General features: G+C 40.4%; 1 protein-coding gene across 1 annotated transcript in view; it reads left to right on the forward strand.

The window, feature by feature from the left end:
* The window catches only part of HSF5 (heat shock transcription factor family member 5), a 65,343-nt gene extending 50,376 nt beyond the window's left edge, over positions 1–14,967 (forward strand). The window contains exon 6 of the mRNA XM_011979259.1: positions 12,701–14,967. Within this exon, the coding sequence (XP_011834649.1) occupies positions 12,701–12,771 (71 nt within the window). The 3' untranslated portion in view covers positions 12,772–14,967. The remainder of the gene's footprint in view (positions 1–12,700) is intronic.
* Positions 14,968–15,253: the final 286 nt, after the last annotated feature.

Raw genomic sequence — 15,253 nt, forward strand, 5'->3', positions numbered from 1 at the left:
AATTTTGTGCTTTACAGCCGTATCCGGCTTTCCCCTTCTTTTTGTCTGGTCATTTCAAATTAACAGGAAAATATACCTTTTTTTTTTTTTTTTTTTTTGTAAGGTGAAATTAACATAGAATTAAACATTTAATTTTTTTTTTTTTTTCTGACAGAGTCTTGCTTTGTTGCCCAGGCTGGAGTGCAGTGGTGTGATCTCGGCTCACTGCAACCTCCCCCTCCTGGGTTCAAGCGACTCTCGTGCTTCAGCCTCCCAAGTAGCTGGGACTACAGGCATGAGCCACCACACACAATTAATTTTTGTATTTTTAGTAGAGATGGGGTCTTGTCATGTTGGCCAGGTTGGTCTTGAACTCCTGACCTCAGGTGATCCACCCACCTTGGCCTCCCAAAGTGCTGGGATTACAGGCATGAGCTACTGCACCCGGCCTTAGTCTCACTTTAAATTCACATAGGCTCTCAGTGTTGCAGTAGTCCTATAATATTTTTCTAGTCAATATATTCCCCATTCTCCAAAGCCACTCTATTATATCCTGTCCTCTCTGCTCCATTTCCAGTACTTCTCCTCTCTCTTCATTCATGGCTGTGACCCTGTTTGTATCTTACTGAGAAAATAGAATAAAGATTTCATATCTTCCCACCAACATATCTATCAGTCTACTTCCAGTTGTAACCCTACACTCTCCCTTTCCTCCTGTTATAATGGAAAAGGGCCAGTCCTTTCATTTGTATACAGAATCCTGTCCCCTTTTGTGTACTCACAGACTTAGGGCCTACTGCTATCGCTCTTACTCTTCAGTAATCACATTGTATCTTTGTTTTTGCTTTCCCCCTGAGACAGGGTCTTCCTCTGTCATCCAGGCTGGAGTCTAGTGCTGTGAATACAGCTCACTACAGCCTTGACTTCCTGGCTCAAGCAATCCTCCTACCTCAGCCTCCTGAGTAACTGGGACCACAGGCTCATGCCACCAGGCCCAGCTAAATTTTTAAAATTTTTATAGAGACAGGGTCTTGCCATGTTGCCCAGGTTGTCTTGATTTCTTGGTCTCAAGTGATCCTCCTGCCTTGGCCTCCAAAGTGCTGGGATTATAGGAGTGAGCCACCGTGCCTGGCCACATTTTATCTTTTCTTTTCTTTTCTTTTCTTTTTTTTTTTTGAGACAGAGTCTAGCTCTGTTGCCAGGCTGGAGTTCAGTGGCACGATCTCAGCTCACTGCAACCTCCGCCTCCCAGGTTCAAGCGATTCTTCTGCCTCGGCCTCCCAAGTAGCTGGGATTACAGGCACGTGCTGCCATGCCCAGCTAATTTTTGTATTTTTAATAGAGAGAGGGTTTCACCGTGTTGGCCAGGATCACCTTGATCTTCTCCCAAATTGCTGGGTTTACAGGCATAAGCCACCACGCCTGGCCTAACATTTTATCTTTTATGTTAGATAATTCCCATCAGCAAGCAAACATGTCATCATAGGGTCTGTGTTTAAAATATCCCTTTGGGCCAGGCGCGGTGGCTCACGCCTGTAATCCCAGCACTTTGGGAGGCTGAGGCGGGTGGAACACCTGAGGTCAGGAGTTTTGACCAGCCTGGCCAACATGGTGTAACCCTATCTCTACTAAAAATACAAAATTAACCAGGTGTGGTGGTATGCACCTGTAATCCCAGCTACTTGGGAGGCTGAGGCAGGAGAATCACTTGAACCCAGGAGGCAGAGGTTGCAGTGAGCCAAGAACGTGCCACTGCACTCCAGCCTGGGCAACAAGAGCGAAGCTCCGTCTCAAAAAAAAAGAAAAAGAAAAAGAAAAAAAAATTTCCTTTGACCTTTCCTTCATATTTCCAGGTAGCTATTCCTGTGCTTTTTCTGCTTTCCTTAGAGCAAAGCTCCTTGGAAGCATATACTTACCTCAACTACTCCAAGCAGATTTTTCTTTCTTCTGCTCAACTGAAACTGCATTTGTCAAGGTTTCCAATGACTGCCACATTGCCAAATCCAGTAGCCAATTATCAGTCCCTGTTTTACTTGACCTTAGCACCGTTTGAACAGATTATTTCAACCTTCCTGAAATGCTTTCTTCTGGCTTATGGAACATCTCCCTTTCCTAGTTTTCACTGGCCAACTCTGTAGTTTCTTTTACTGAATGCTCTTCAACTTTCCTGATTTCTAAATATTTATGAACCTCAGAGCTCAATTCTTTCTCTCTCTCGGTTCAATTCCTAGGTAATCTCAACCAGTCTCATGCTTTTATTATCATCTTTGTAGTGGTGTCTCCAAAACCTGTATCTAAAGTCTCAATCTTCTCTGACCCTCACTTGCATACCCTACTGCCTACACTACGTCTTTGGATGTCCTGTAAGTGTCCCAAGCTTAATATATTCTACCTTTTCCCCAATTTTACTTATTTACTTATAAATAAATAGTATTGGCCAGGCATGGTGGCTCACACCTGTAATCCCAGCACTTTAGGAGGCCAAGGCGGGCAGGTCACTTGGGCTTAAGCAAGACTAGTCTGGCCAACATGGTGAAACCCCAACTCTACAAAAAACATGTGTGGTGGCACGTGCTTGTGGTACCAGCTACTTGGAAGGCTGAGGTGGGAGAATCGCTTGAGCCCAGGAGGCAGAGGTTGCAGTGAGCTGTGATTGTGCCACCACACTCCAGCCTGGGCAACAGAGCAAGACCTTGTCTCAGATGAATGAATGAATGAATGGTACTTCTAGTCATCTGGTCCGCCACAGCTCTTGGAGTCTCCCTTGACTCCCTTCTCTCACATGTCCAGTCCATCAGCAAATCTTATCTGCTCACTGTAGATGCACATCCAGAATCTGACCATTTCTCACCTCCTTTACTTGGTGTTACCATAGTCCAAGCTACTACTTTCTCTTGCCTGGATGACTGCATAGCTTCTTAAGGTTTTTCTGCTTCTACTCTTGGCCCCTACAGTCTTTTTCTGCCAGAGTGATCCTTTTAAGTCAGTAATTATTTTTCTTGCCTAAATTTCTTTAATAGTTTTCTATATATATGTAGAAGAAAATCTGAAAATCCTTACTGTGGTCTTCAAGATGCTGAATGATTTGGTACCTGGCAACTGTTCTGACTTCATCTCCTACTACCTTCCATCTCCCTCATCTAGTCCAGCCCCAGCAGTTTCTTCACTATTGTTTGAGTATACCAAGAATTCTCCAGCCTTTATACTTGGTATTCTCTCTGCCAGAAATGTTTTTCACCCATATTTCACATGGCGTGTTCCTTCATTTCATTCAGTCCTCTGCTCAGATGCCAGCTCATCATAGAAATCTTCCTGACCGTGCCATCTGAAATGGCATCCTGTTCCCCATGTCCTGCCTTCCTTCAGTCCCTTTATTCTTCTTTGTTTTTCTTCTGCAGTGCTTGTTACTACTTGCTATTTTTCTATAATTCCCACCCCTACTCTCTCTAGAAGGTTAGTTCTCTGAGGGCAAGGACTTTGTTTTGTTCATTGTTGTATCCCCAGAACCTAGAATATTACCTGTGGCACTCCTTGTTGGATAAATAAATGAATGAGTTGCTTTTTTTCTCCATATACATTCTTATCTTACTAATGTACTTTTAAAAAATTTATGGAAAAATGCAGTCTTTTAAAAAATTGTGATAAATACTCATAAAATTTACCATCTTAACCATTTTAAAATGTACAATTCAGTTAATGCCACTGCTACCATCATCACTCTCTCTCTCCAGAACTCTTTTCTTCTTGCAGAACTGAAACTCTGTACCCATTAAACAGTAAGTCTCCATTTCCTCTGTCCCCTGAATGCTGGTAGCCACCATTCTACTTTCTGTGTCTGTGTCTATGTCTGTGTTTTATCTCTATGAGCAGTCTTTTAGTTAACCACTAAGAGGTAAGGTTTGAATATATGGGGAGTCAAACCACCCTCAGGTTTCTTTTAACAAGCACTTATTGAATACCTGCCTTGGGCTTGGTACTGTGCTAGGTTCAATATGGTTACACAAGGGGTGTCCTCTACAGGTCTCTTCTGCTGGAAACAAGAATTGTGTATGTTTTACAAAAGATACCATTCCATATCTCATTACCATGCTCTGATACTGAAAACTAAGATATGTTTTGGTATGTGTATTAGTCAGGGTCTTCCAGAGACATAGAACCAATAGGATATATATGGTCAAGCCCGGCATAATGACATTTCAGTCAGTAACGGACCATATATATGGAACAGTGGTCCCATAAGATTGTAACACTGTAGTTTTACCGTACCTTTTCTATGTTTAGATACATAAATACTCACCATTGTGTTACAGTTGCCTACAGTGTTCAGTATAGTAACTTGCTGTACTGGTTTGTATCCTAAGAGCAATAGGCTATGCCACATAGCCTTGGTATGTGTATAAGTCCGTTTTCACACTGGTGATAAAGACATACCCGAGACTGGGCAATTTACAAAAGAAAGAGGTTTAATGGACTTATAGTTCCACATGACTGGGAGGCCTCACAATCATGGTGGAAGGTGAAAGGCACATTTCACATGGCAACAGACAAGAGAAGAGAGCTTCTGCAGGGAAACTCCCCCTTATAAAACCATCAGATCTCATGAGACTATTCACTGTCATGAGAACAGCACGGGAAAACCTCAGCCCATGATTCAATTACCTCCCACCAGGTTCCTCCAACAACATGTGGGAATTCAAGATGGGATTTGGGTTGGGGACAGCCAAACCATATCAGTATGTAGTAGGCTATACCATCTAGGTTTATGTAAATATACAATATGATATTTGTGCAGTGACAAAATAACCTGATGACACATTTTTCAGAACATATCCCCATTGTTAAGTGACTCATGACTGAATATAGACATATGAGAGGGGATTTATTAGAGAAATTGGCGTATACTGTTATGGAGGCTGAGAAGTCCCACACAAGCTGTCTGTAAGCCAGAGACCCTGGTAGTGTAGCTCAGTCCAAGTGTAAAGGCCTCAGAACCAGGGAAACCAATGGTGTGACTTGTCCAAGACTAGAGCCTGAGAGCCCAGGGGACTCCTGGTGTAAGTCCCAGAGTACAAAGGCTAGGGAGTCTAGAGTTTTGATGTGCAAGGACAGGAGAGGAAGAGTGTACCCCAGCTGCAGCACACACTTGCCTTTTCTCTGTTTTTGTTCTCTCTGGGCCCTGGCTGACTGGATGGTGGTGTCTACCCATGTTGAGAGCAGATCTTCCCCACCTAGTCCACTCAGACTCACATGCTCATCTCCTCTAGAAACACAGAGACATATCCAAAGATAATGCTTTCCCAGGCCAGGTACAGTGGCTCACACCTGTAATCCTAGTACTTTGGGAGGCTGAGGTGGACAGATAATCTGAGGTCAGGAGTTCGAGACCAGCCTGGCCAACATAAAAATATAACAATGAGCTAGGCATGGTGGTGGGCGCCTATAATCCCAGCTACTCGGGAGGCTGAGGCAGGAGAATTGCTTGAACCTGGGAGGCAGAGATTGCAGCGAGCCAAGATCATGCCACTGCACTCCAGCCTGAGAGACAGAGTGAGTGAGACTCCGTCTCAAAAAACAAAACAAAACAAAAACAGTGAAAAAAAAACAAAGATAATGCTCTACCAGATTTCTAGGTATTTCTTAATCCAATGAGGTTGACAAAGTCAACCATAACTATGAATTTTGTGCTTTACAGCCGTATCCGGCTTTCCCCTTCTTTTTGTCTGGTCATTTCAAATTAACAGGAAAATATACCTTTTTTTTTTTTTTTTTTGTAAGGTGAAATTAACATAGAATTAAACATTTAATTTTTTTTTTTTTTTCTGACAGAGTCTTGCTTTGTTGCCCAGGCTGGAGTGCAGTGGTGCGATCTCGGCTCACTGCCCTCCGCCTCCCGGGCTCAAGTGAGTCTCCTGCCTCAGCCTTCTAAGCAGCTGGGATTACAGCTGCCTGCCACCATGCCCGGCTGATTTTGTATTTTTAGTAGAGATCAGGTTTCACCATGTTGACCAGGCTGGTCTCAAACTCCTGACCTCAGGTGATCCACCCACTTCGGCCTTCCCAAAGTGCTGGGATTACAGGTGTGAGCCACCATGCCTGGACAAACATTTAATTTCTTAGTTTTTATTTTTTTAGACAGGACGTTGCTCCGTTGCCCAAGCTGGGGTGCAGTGGTATGATCTTGGCTCGCTGCAACCTCTGCCTCCTGGGGTCAAGCAATCCTCCTGCCTCAGCCTCCTGAGCATCTGGGACTACAGGCATGGGCCACCATGCCCTGCTATAAATTAAACATTTTAAAGTGAACAATTAAGTGGCATATAGTATATTCATAATGATGTACAACCTCCACCTCTATTTAGTTCCAAAACATTTTCAGCACCCCAAAAGAAAACCCCATAACCATTAAACAGTTGTTCCATATTCCCACCTTTCCCCAGCCCCTGGCAACTACCAATCTGTTTTCTGTCTCTATGGATTTACTTATTCTTAATATTTTATATAAATGAAATAATGCAATATGTGTGTGACATTTGTGTCTAGCTTATTTTACTTAGCATGTTTTTTAAGGTTCATCCACATTATAGCATATAAGTCAGTACTTCATTTCTTATTATGACTGAATAATGTTATATGTATATGCCACAATTTGTTTATCCATTTATTTGCCGATGGACGTTTGGGCTGTTTCTATATTTCACCTATTGTGAATAGTGCTATGAACATGCATGTACAAGTATTTGTTTGAGTACCTGTTTTCAGTTCTTCGGGGTGTATACCTAGGAGTGGAATTGTCAGGTCACATGGTAATTCCATGTTTAACTTTTTGAGGAACTGTTAAACTATTTTCCATAATGGCTGAACTGTTTTACATTTCTGCCAGCAACGCACAAGGGTTCTAGTTTCTCTACATCCTCGCCAACACTTGATATTTTCCTTTTTAAAACATTGTTATTAGAGCCATCCTTGTGGTGTGAGGTGGTACTTCATTGTGGTTTTTTTTTTTTTTTTTGAGACGGAGTCTCGCTCTGTCACCCAGGCTGGAGTGCAGTGGCGCAATCTGGGCTCACTGCAAGCTCCGCCTCCCTGGTTCACACCATTCTCCTGCCTCAGCCTCCCGAGTAGCTGGGACTACAGGCGCCCGCCACCATGCCCAGCTAATTTTTTGTATTTTCAGTAGAGACGGGGTTTCATCATGTTAGCCAGGATGGTCTTGATCTCCTGGCCTTGTGATCTGCCCGCCTTGGCCTCCCAAAGTGCTGGGATTACAGGGGTGAGCCACCACGTCTGGCCTTCATTGTGGTTTTGATTTGCATTTCCCTGATGACTAATCTTTTCTTGTGCTCGTTGGCCATTTTTATATCTTCTTTGGAGAAAATATATTGTTTTGAGAACCATAATAACAATATTCAACTTGATGAAATCTTTTTCCTGTTTTCCTTAAATTTATCTTGATTATACCCATAGTGTGTGCTATTAGAAGAGGAGTTAGTAAACTAAGTCCTGTGGATCAAATCTGGTTTGCTGACAGTTTTTATATGGCCTACATGCTAAGCATGGTTTTTACATTTTTTAATTGTTGGAGGAAAAAAATCCAAAGAATATTTCATGATACATGAAAATTATATGAAATTCAGATTTCAGTGTCCATAAGGTTTTATTGGAACACACAGTCACACCCATGCATTTATCTGTTGTCTATGACTGCTGTCATGCTACAATAGCAGAGTTGAGCAATTGCATAGGGACCATATGGGTCATAAAGCCTAAAATATTTATAATCTGGCTCTTTATAGGAAAAACTTTGCCAACCCTGTATTAGATGTTCTTGTTTCTTGTTCTTAGCTTCTGATATTTTTGCAGCCCTGATCATTGATGGGCAGAGAAGCCCTTAAGAGAGTAAGGAAGTACCGCTTGTTGGGAGAGCTCAAAATGGAATAGCATTCAGTTTAGTTCTCATAGATGACCAAATGTTTTCTATCTTGATAGATACTAAATTCCAAGGTTAAAATATTAATGATAGGAACCAGATACAAAATTCCTAAAATATCATTTAAATGTCATCTGTCATTATCATTAAGAGTATCTCCCATCAATAATGTTCCAGCTCTCAACATACATTATTTATGATGAATGTAAGAGAATTTCATGAAATCCTCCTCTAAAGACTTCTTTGGCCCCAAATTCTGAAATACTGTAATTCTAACATTAACTATTGGAATATCATTATGTTGCTCAATATCACATTGAACAGGGACATCTTACATTCCAGAACTTATCAGTGCCCTTCTGTAACTAAATTATAAAAATTTAAAAACTAAATTAAAATTTTCTTTAACCTGTGTAAGAAGGGACATCTCACACTTGAAGCTTTATTTGACATTTGTTTTTTTTTTATTTTACTTTATTTTGAGATAGTATCTCACTCTGTTGCCTAGTCTGAGTGCAGTCGTGTGATCAGCTCATTGCAGCCCTGACTGCCTGGGCTCAAGCTATCCTCCCTCCTCAGCCTCCTGAGTAGCGGGGACTATAGGCACATGCCACCACACTTGGCATATTTATTTATTTATTTATTTATTTATTTATTTATTTATTTATTTTGTAGAGACAGGGTTTCACCATGTTGCCTAGGCTGGTCTCAAACTCCTGGATGCAAGCAGTTCACCCACCTCAGCCTCCCAAAGTGCTAGGATTATAGGCGTGAGCCACCGCACCTGGCCAACATTTTTTTTTTAATAATAGACTTCGAATTGATTAGGTGTCCAAACTGTAGTGATTTCAGTGATGTGTATTTTGTTAGGAGGAGGTTGTTCATTCCAGCCACTGGCATGCTTTGTGTAGGTCTTTTGAGTACATGCTGACTTAAGGAAATACCTTTTAAATAAAAAATACCAAGAGGTAAAGAATATTAGACTGAATCATGTTCTTCTGATTTCTACAAATGGTATTACCCTAAACCACATGTACCCAAATATTAATCTTATTGTGGAAACTATGCTCTTATATTCTGATAGTATGTTTAGTTTTACAGTCAAAGGAAACTGAAAGTTTAAGAGCAAAGTTCACTTCATTCCTGAAGAAAAAACTTCCCATTTTATAGCTATTGGATTATAGATGAGATTTCATTAAGGTAATAGCCCCAAAACCTTAGAGGATGCTCTTGGTAGGAATGATCATTCCCAAACAAGTAGATGCAATGCTCTTGTCTCTGGGGCCTTTCACCTCTCAAGCCTGTGATTCCCAAATACTTATCTTCTCTGATCAGTGTGCAAGTTTATCTTTTGAGTGAAGTCTTGTAAACCTCTAGCAACACCAGGCTAGTCTATGTCTTTTTGTATTTTTATTGATTTCTGTACTCCTTAGCTCCTTGATTGGCAACTTTCTTAATGAAGGAAGCTTGCTTTAATAAAATTATGTTTAGATGCTTGTTATTAGAAGCTGTGTGCCAAACGATATTTTAATGCCCAATCATTAAAATTCAGTGGGTTTGTTGCTACTGTTCTTCAGTCTGCCTCCCCATTTGAGATCTGTAGTTGCTTTAACAGTCATTTCCTTTGTCCTTATCAACAATTCCTACTCTGCTTTCAAAGTAGGGTTACAACTGGGTCTATTCATATTCCAAATCTTATTTTAGTGTTTTCTACCATCATATGGCCTGTCCTTTAGGGAGCTGGTATGTCTCTATAGGTTTAGAAAATGATCATAGTTAGGTGTTATTCTTTTTGGTCAGCTTTCAAAAATCCTGATGCCTGGGTTGCATTCCACACCAATTAAATTAAAATGTCTGAGGGTGGGGGGCCCCAAGCATCAGTATTTTTTAAAAAGTCCCAGGTAATTCCAATATGCAGCAAGGTTTGGAAACCATTGGCTTTACTAATTGGCCAAATGGCTTAGAGGCTCTTCCTCCTAGTTATCTACTCACTACCCAGGATTAATTAGATGACCTTAACACAATGCATTTAGCTACCTGAAAAAGAGATGTTATGTAAATGTATTACTGTTATCATTATTATCATTATTATTTAAACTTCAGAGAAGCCATTTTGTGGTAAAATGTGCATAACATAAAAGTTACCATTTTAACCTTTTTTTTTTTTTGAGATGGGGTCTTACTATGTTGCCCAGGCTGGAGTGCAGTGGCTATTCACAGATGCAATCATAGGACACTGCAGTCTCAAATTCCTGGGCTCAAGTAATTCTCCTGCTTCAGCCTCCTAAGTAGCTAGGACTACAGGTGTGCATCACCATACCTGGCTCATTGTAACTTTTTGTTTTGGGGGTGGAGTTTCACTCTTGTTGCCCAGTCTGGAGTGTAATGGTGCAATCTCGTCTCACTGCAACCTCCACCTCCCAGATTCAAGCGATTCTTCAATTCTCCTGCCTCAGCCTCCTGAGTAGCTGGGATTACAGGCATGTGCCACTATACCCAGCTAATTTTGTATTTTTAGTAGAGACAGGGTTTCACCATGTTGGTCAGGCTGGTCTTGAACTCCTGACCTCAGGTGATCCATCTGCCTCAGCCTCCCAAAATGCTGGGATTACAGGCGTGAGCCTGTCTCTTATACACATCTAGATGTGTATAAGAGACAGGGCTGGAGTGCAGTGGCGCCATCTCGGCTCACTGCAACCTCCACCTCCCGGGTTCAAGCGATTCTCCTGCCTCAGCCTCCTGGGTGTCTGGGACTACAGGCACGTGCCACCATACCCGGCTAATTTTTTGTATTTTTAGTAGAGACGGGATTTCACTGTATTAGCCAGGATGGTCTCAATCTCCTGACCTTGTGATCTGCCCACCTCGGCCTCCCAAGTGCTGGGATTACAGGCGTGAGCCACCACTCCTAGCCCCGCTTGATTCCTTTTTAAGGCTAAATAACATTCCATTATATGTGTATACCACATTTTGTTTATCCATTCATCTGTTGATTTCTTCTCCCTTTTGCCTATTGTGAAAAATACTGCTGATTATGCTACTATGATCATGGATGTATGAGAAACTCATTTTAAGTGATAAACTGATAAACTCTCCTTCCACAAAATGCTTATGTGGCTAAATTACTTGCTCTATATGGCTAGATTGTAGTTCACCAGATGAGTAAGCACCTGCCCCTGGTGACTAGTCTATCTTTTACAAAATATGGCAAAAATTAGGTACTATTTAAAATACTTTCTAGATTTCCTACCAAGTAGTAACAGAATTCCATTTTATTTGAATTAGCTATCCTGCTCGGGCTGTGGATCAATCCTGTAGAGGCTGTGTTCCAAAAATGTAGTGACAAAAGTCTTTGTATGTTGAGAATGAAATAAAGGGTTTGTGCTGTGTACTTTAACTCACAAAAGCTAAGGCAAAGTTGCAAGCTTCAAAACCAACCTAAAAATGCTCCCTGGGCTGGGCACAGTGGCTCACGCCTGTAATCCTAGCACTTTGGGAGGCCAAGGCAGGCAGATCACGAGATCAGGAGTTTGAGACCAGCCTGACCAACATAGTGAAACCCCGTCTCTACTAAAAATACAAAAAATTAGCCAGGTATGGTGGTGTGCGCCTGTCATCCCAGCTACTCGGGAGGCTGAGGCAGGAGAATCGCCTGAACCCAGGAGGTGGAGGTTGCTGTCAGCTGAGATCGCGCCACTGCACTCCAACCCGGGTGACAGTGCGAGACTCTGTCTCAAAAAAAAAAAAAAAATCTCCCTGGTCATGTTACTGTAGAAATTGTAAGCTCATTAGGTTGAAGCTAGAAGCCACGTTAAGCTCCTTTTATTGCTGCCTGTGTTCCTCTGATAGACGTTTTAGCTCAACTTCTACACATGATCTTAGCTTTTTTGTATTACAGAACCTAATACCTAATTTGCATTTTTACTTCTTTCATTCTTAATGAACCACTGTGTGAGGATATGCTTTCTTTTTTATGGACAGTTGAGCTAGGTGTTTTTATAAGAATTCAGCTGTGTTAGTCAATAAGTGGGAATTTTACAGAGTCAATCAACTTTGGAAAAATGGTGATTACTTATTTTAACATTGTTTTTCCTGAGGCATTGCCTTTTATGTTCCCACAACTGACCCACCTACTCTTACAGCATGAAGAAAATGAATTTTTATTTGTATGTGTATATTCACTTTGATCCCTTTGACACTTTTCCTTACTTTTTCACTTATAATAAAAGGCAATTGAAGGCCAGGCACCATGGCTCACACCTGTAATCCCAGCACTTTGGGAGGCCAAGGTGGGTGGGTCCTGAGGTCAGGAGTTCGAGACCAGCCTGGCCAACATGGCGAAACTCTGTCTCTACTAAAAATATAAAAATTAGCCATGCGTGGTAGTGTATGCCTATAATCCTAGCTACTTGGGAGGCTGAGGCAGGATAATCACTTGAACCCAGGAGGCAGAGGTTGCAGTGAGCTGAGATTGTGCCACCATACTCCAGCCTAGACAACAAGAGCAAAACTCCGTCAAAAAAAAAAAAAGAGGCAACTGAGATCAAAAGAGTCTTGGCCATACTGCTGAAAAGGAGAGGTACTAAAATTTGTTGGTCTCTTTGGGTTAACAACTAGGCTGCATCAGTATGCTTTAGAGTTATAGGAATACCCCAAAATTGAGAATCCGATGGGACTATATAATTTTAGAGCCAGTTCTACAGGTGAGACATAGACAGCTTGTTCTGCTTTTCTGAAAACTTGTCTATAGAACTCTACAGAGAGGCTAAGAGGGAGTAAACAATCCTTTCTTTCTAGATCTTCATCTGCTGGTGGACGTGGCCTGCAAGCAGGAGCACTTTCCAAAGGAGGAAGAATTAAAAGAGTGAGGCATGGATGACAAATGTGACATTGTGCACTAGCTGTAGCTGGAGGCAGACTAGCCTTGCACGTGACAAACTGTTGGGATTTTTTCAGTTCTGTTAAGGAAAAAAAGTATTTTTTGTTTCGTTAATTGAGAATTTTGTTAATTGAGAATTGGGAATTTGCTATGTACTACAGCGGTTCAGTTCAGATTATCTGCCTTGACAAACTACCGAACATCTAGCAGCCATGTTTTTTGGCTGCCCAGATCCCTTTTAAATGAAAAGTTCTGACCTTCTGTTATAGTTAAGGAGCATCTAAAAACTGCTCCATCTATGGTACTAGAGAATAATCTGTGTGTGTGCTGATTTGTCGTCTTGCCACTCAAACTGTAGTCAGCACAACTTTAGTGGGGAATTCAGTCTCTCTGATTCAAGTCACAGTGTGATCCTTTTAGAGGAGATCGTGTGAGAAACAAAGGCATGTGAGGTCACCAACATCACAGGTCTAAATGCATCAGGAATTCCAGGGAAGAAACTCTGGAGAAGAGCTAATTTTCTAAGTGATTAACCAGGAAATTCTCTTACTTCCTAACCTAGCATTCTGTTTTAAGAGCAAGGCATCCGGACTTGGACCATCTATCACACTTAACACTCCCTGATTCTTTTATATTAATGGAAGCATTCTTCTATTTTCGTATCTTTCTTTCATTTTAATGATATATTATCATAAATGGTAAAAAGGTTTTATTAATATATCACTTACTTAAATGTCTTTAAAGAATTTAACTTGTTTTATATAATTGTATTTATAAATGCTGATAGATTGAAAGGTTTTAAAGTTTTATATTTTTATTATTGCAGGATAGAAGGATAAAGGATGCATGTGTAGTATTTTTATTTTGAAGGGAAAATGTACAATGTGTGAACAAAAACATTAAGAGATTTAATACACTATTTTCTTATTTTAGATTTTTACATTCAATAAGTATAAATTCTCATCTATATAAGGTATTGTGTGCAAATGTGGGGAAAAACTGATTAGTAGTCATTTAGCAGAAGCTATGCCTCTGATTTTTAAAAAATGGTTTCGATCTAGTTTAAGCTTCTGAGAGAATTTTGGATAGTGGGATAGATGGTAACATTTTTTTTCTTATCCCTGTTATAGGATTCTAGATTTGTGCAGTAGGATTGTGGGACTTTGTTTTAGGAGAGAAGGATGTCTTGGATGTCCAGTTTCTGTGGTTGATCCCTTACTTTCTTACCCAGTGACAGCAAGAAACTTTCTGATTTAAAGTCTTTCGATTGACCAGAACTTTCTTATTGGATTCTGCTTCAGTTCTCCTATTAAGCACTGCAGAAACAAAAGGAAAGCCTAGGAATATGAAACTAATTAAAAAGGCACTTGGTGATATGACATAGTACTATGCTAGCCACTGTGGATGTGACAGTTCATTTCTTATACTGCACTGTGCCTTCCCAATGATGTCAAACCCTAGAAATATTACAGAGATCTACTTTTCTGGAAAAGGGTGAGCTCTGTGTTGATCTGCAGTGACTCTGTTTAGATATTAAAGTAGATTCTGAAAAGCGACCTGTGTGGTCCATCTGATTAGACTAGATAATGTCTATGTGATGGGCATTTATTTATCTTTATTAGCAAGGTTTAAAAGAGCAAATTATCAAGACACCTGTATCTTTTGGCCAGACTATATAATATTTTGTCAGAGTATGTGAAGAGGAGACCCAATTTCCAAATGAAGGAACTTTGCTTTTTCTCTGTCATGTTGAAGAGCTAATATACTGTGTAGATGATATTTTCCCCTAAATATGGCTTTCTTAGCTTTATATATGTTGAGATAATATCTTTTGAGGAACACATGTCAAGCAGGAACCTTGGCATAGATTTGGTTTCAGTTGTTTTAAGGCTTAATTAATGAAATGCCTTATTCAGCTTTCCAAACATTTTTATATATGAATACAGCAGACCAAGGAGCTGGATCTCCTGCTATCCTTACATGCCTTGTATCTATCAACTAAAGCTGTCATTAATGACTTGGGCAAAATGGCAAGAGGTATAATAAAATCTTCCTGTGAATTAGCCATTAGGGTCTGACACAACTAGTCAACTAACAAGGTTCCTGACTAGTACCTCAGTATTTCAGTACCTTAAGCACTGATAAATTTCACTCAGTCAACAATAAAGTGAGTGTTCCAACTAGACTTGTTGTCTTGCCTGTTCTTACTGTTTGATTGGTGATTAATAGAAAACTCAGTCATTATGACAGTTAGTAGCATAATTCAAATGAGATTGTACTTTGTTTTTCAAATAATCTGAATTTTAAAAGTTTTTTTTTTTTTCCATTTAAATAGCAATGGAATTGTTTAAATGCCGTTAAGGATAAGGACAATTTTTAGACATGTTTTACAGAAACCTACATTTTTGGAAAAGGATGAATGATCTTTAATAAATTTAATCAATCCAGAGGTGAAAGTAGACCCTGAAGGA

Source organism: Mandrillus leucophaeus, unplaced genomic scaffold (assembly GCF_000951045.1).
Source record: "Mandrillus leucophaeus isolate KB7577 unplaced genomic scaffold, Mleu.le_1.0 Scaffold20, whole genome shotgun sequence".
In the NCBI taxonomy this organism is placed as follows: Eukaryota; Metazoa; Chordata; class Mammalia; order Primates; family Cercopithecidae; genus Mandrillus; species Mandrillus leucophaeus.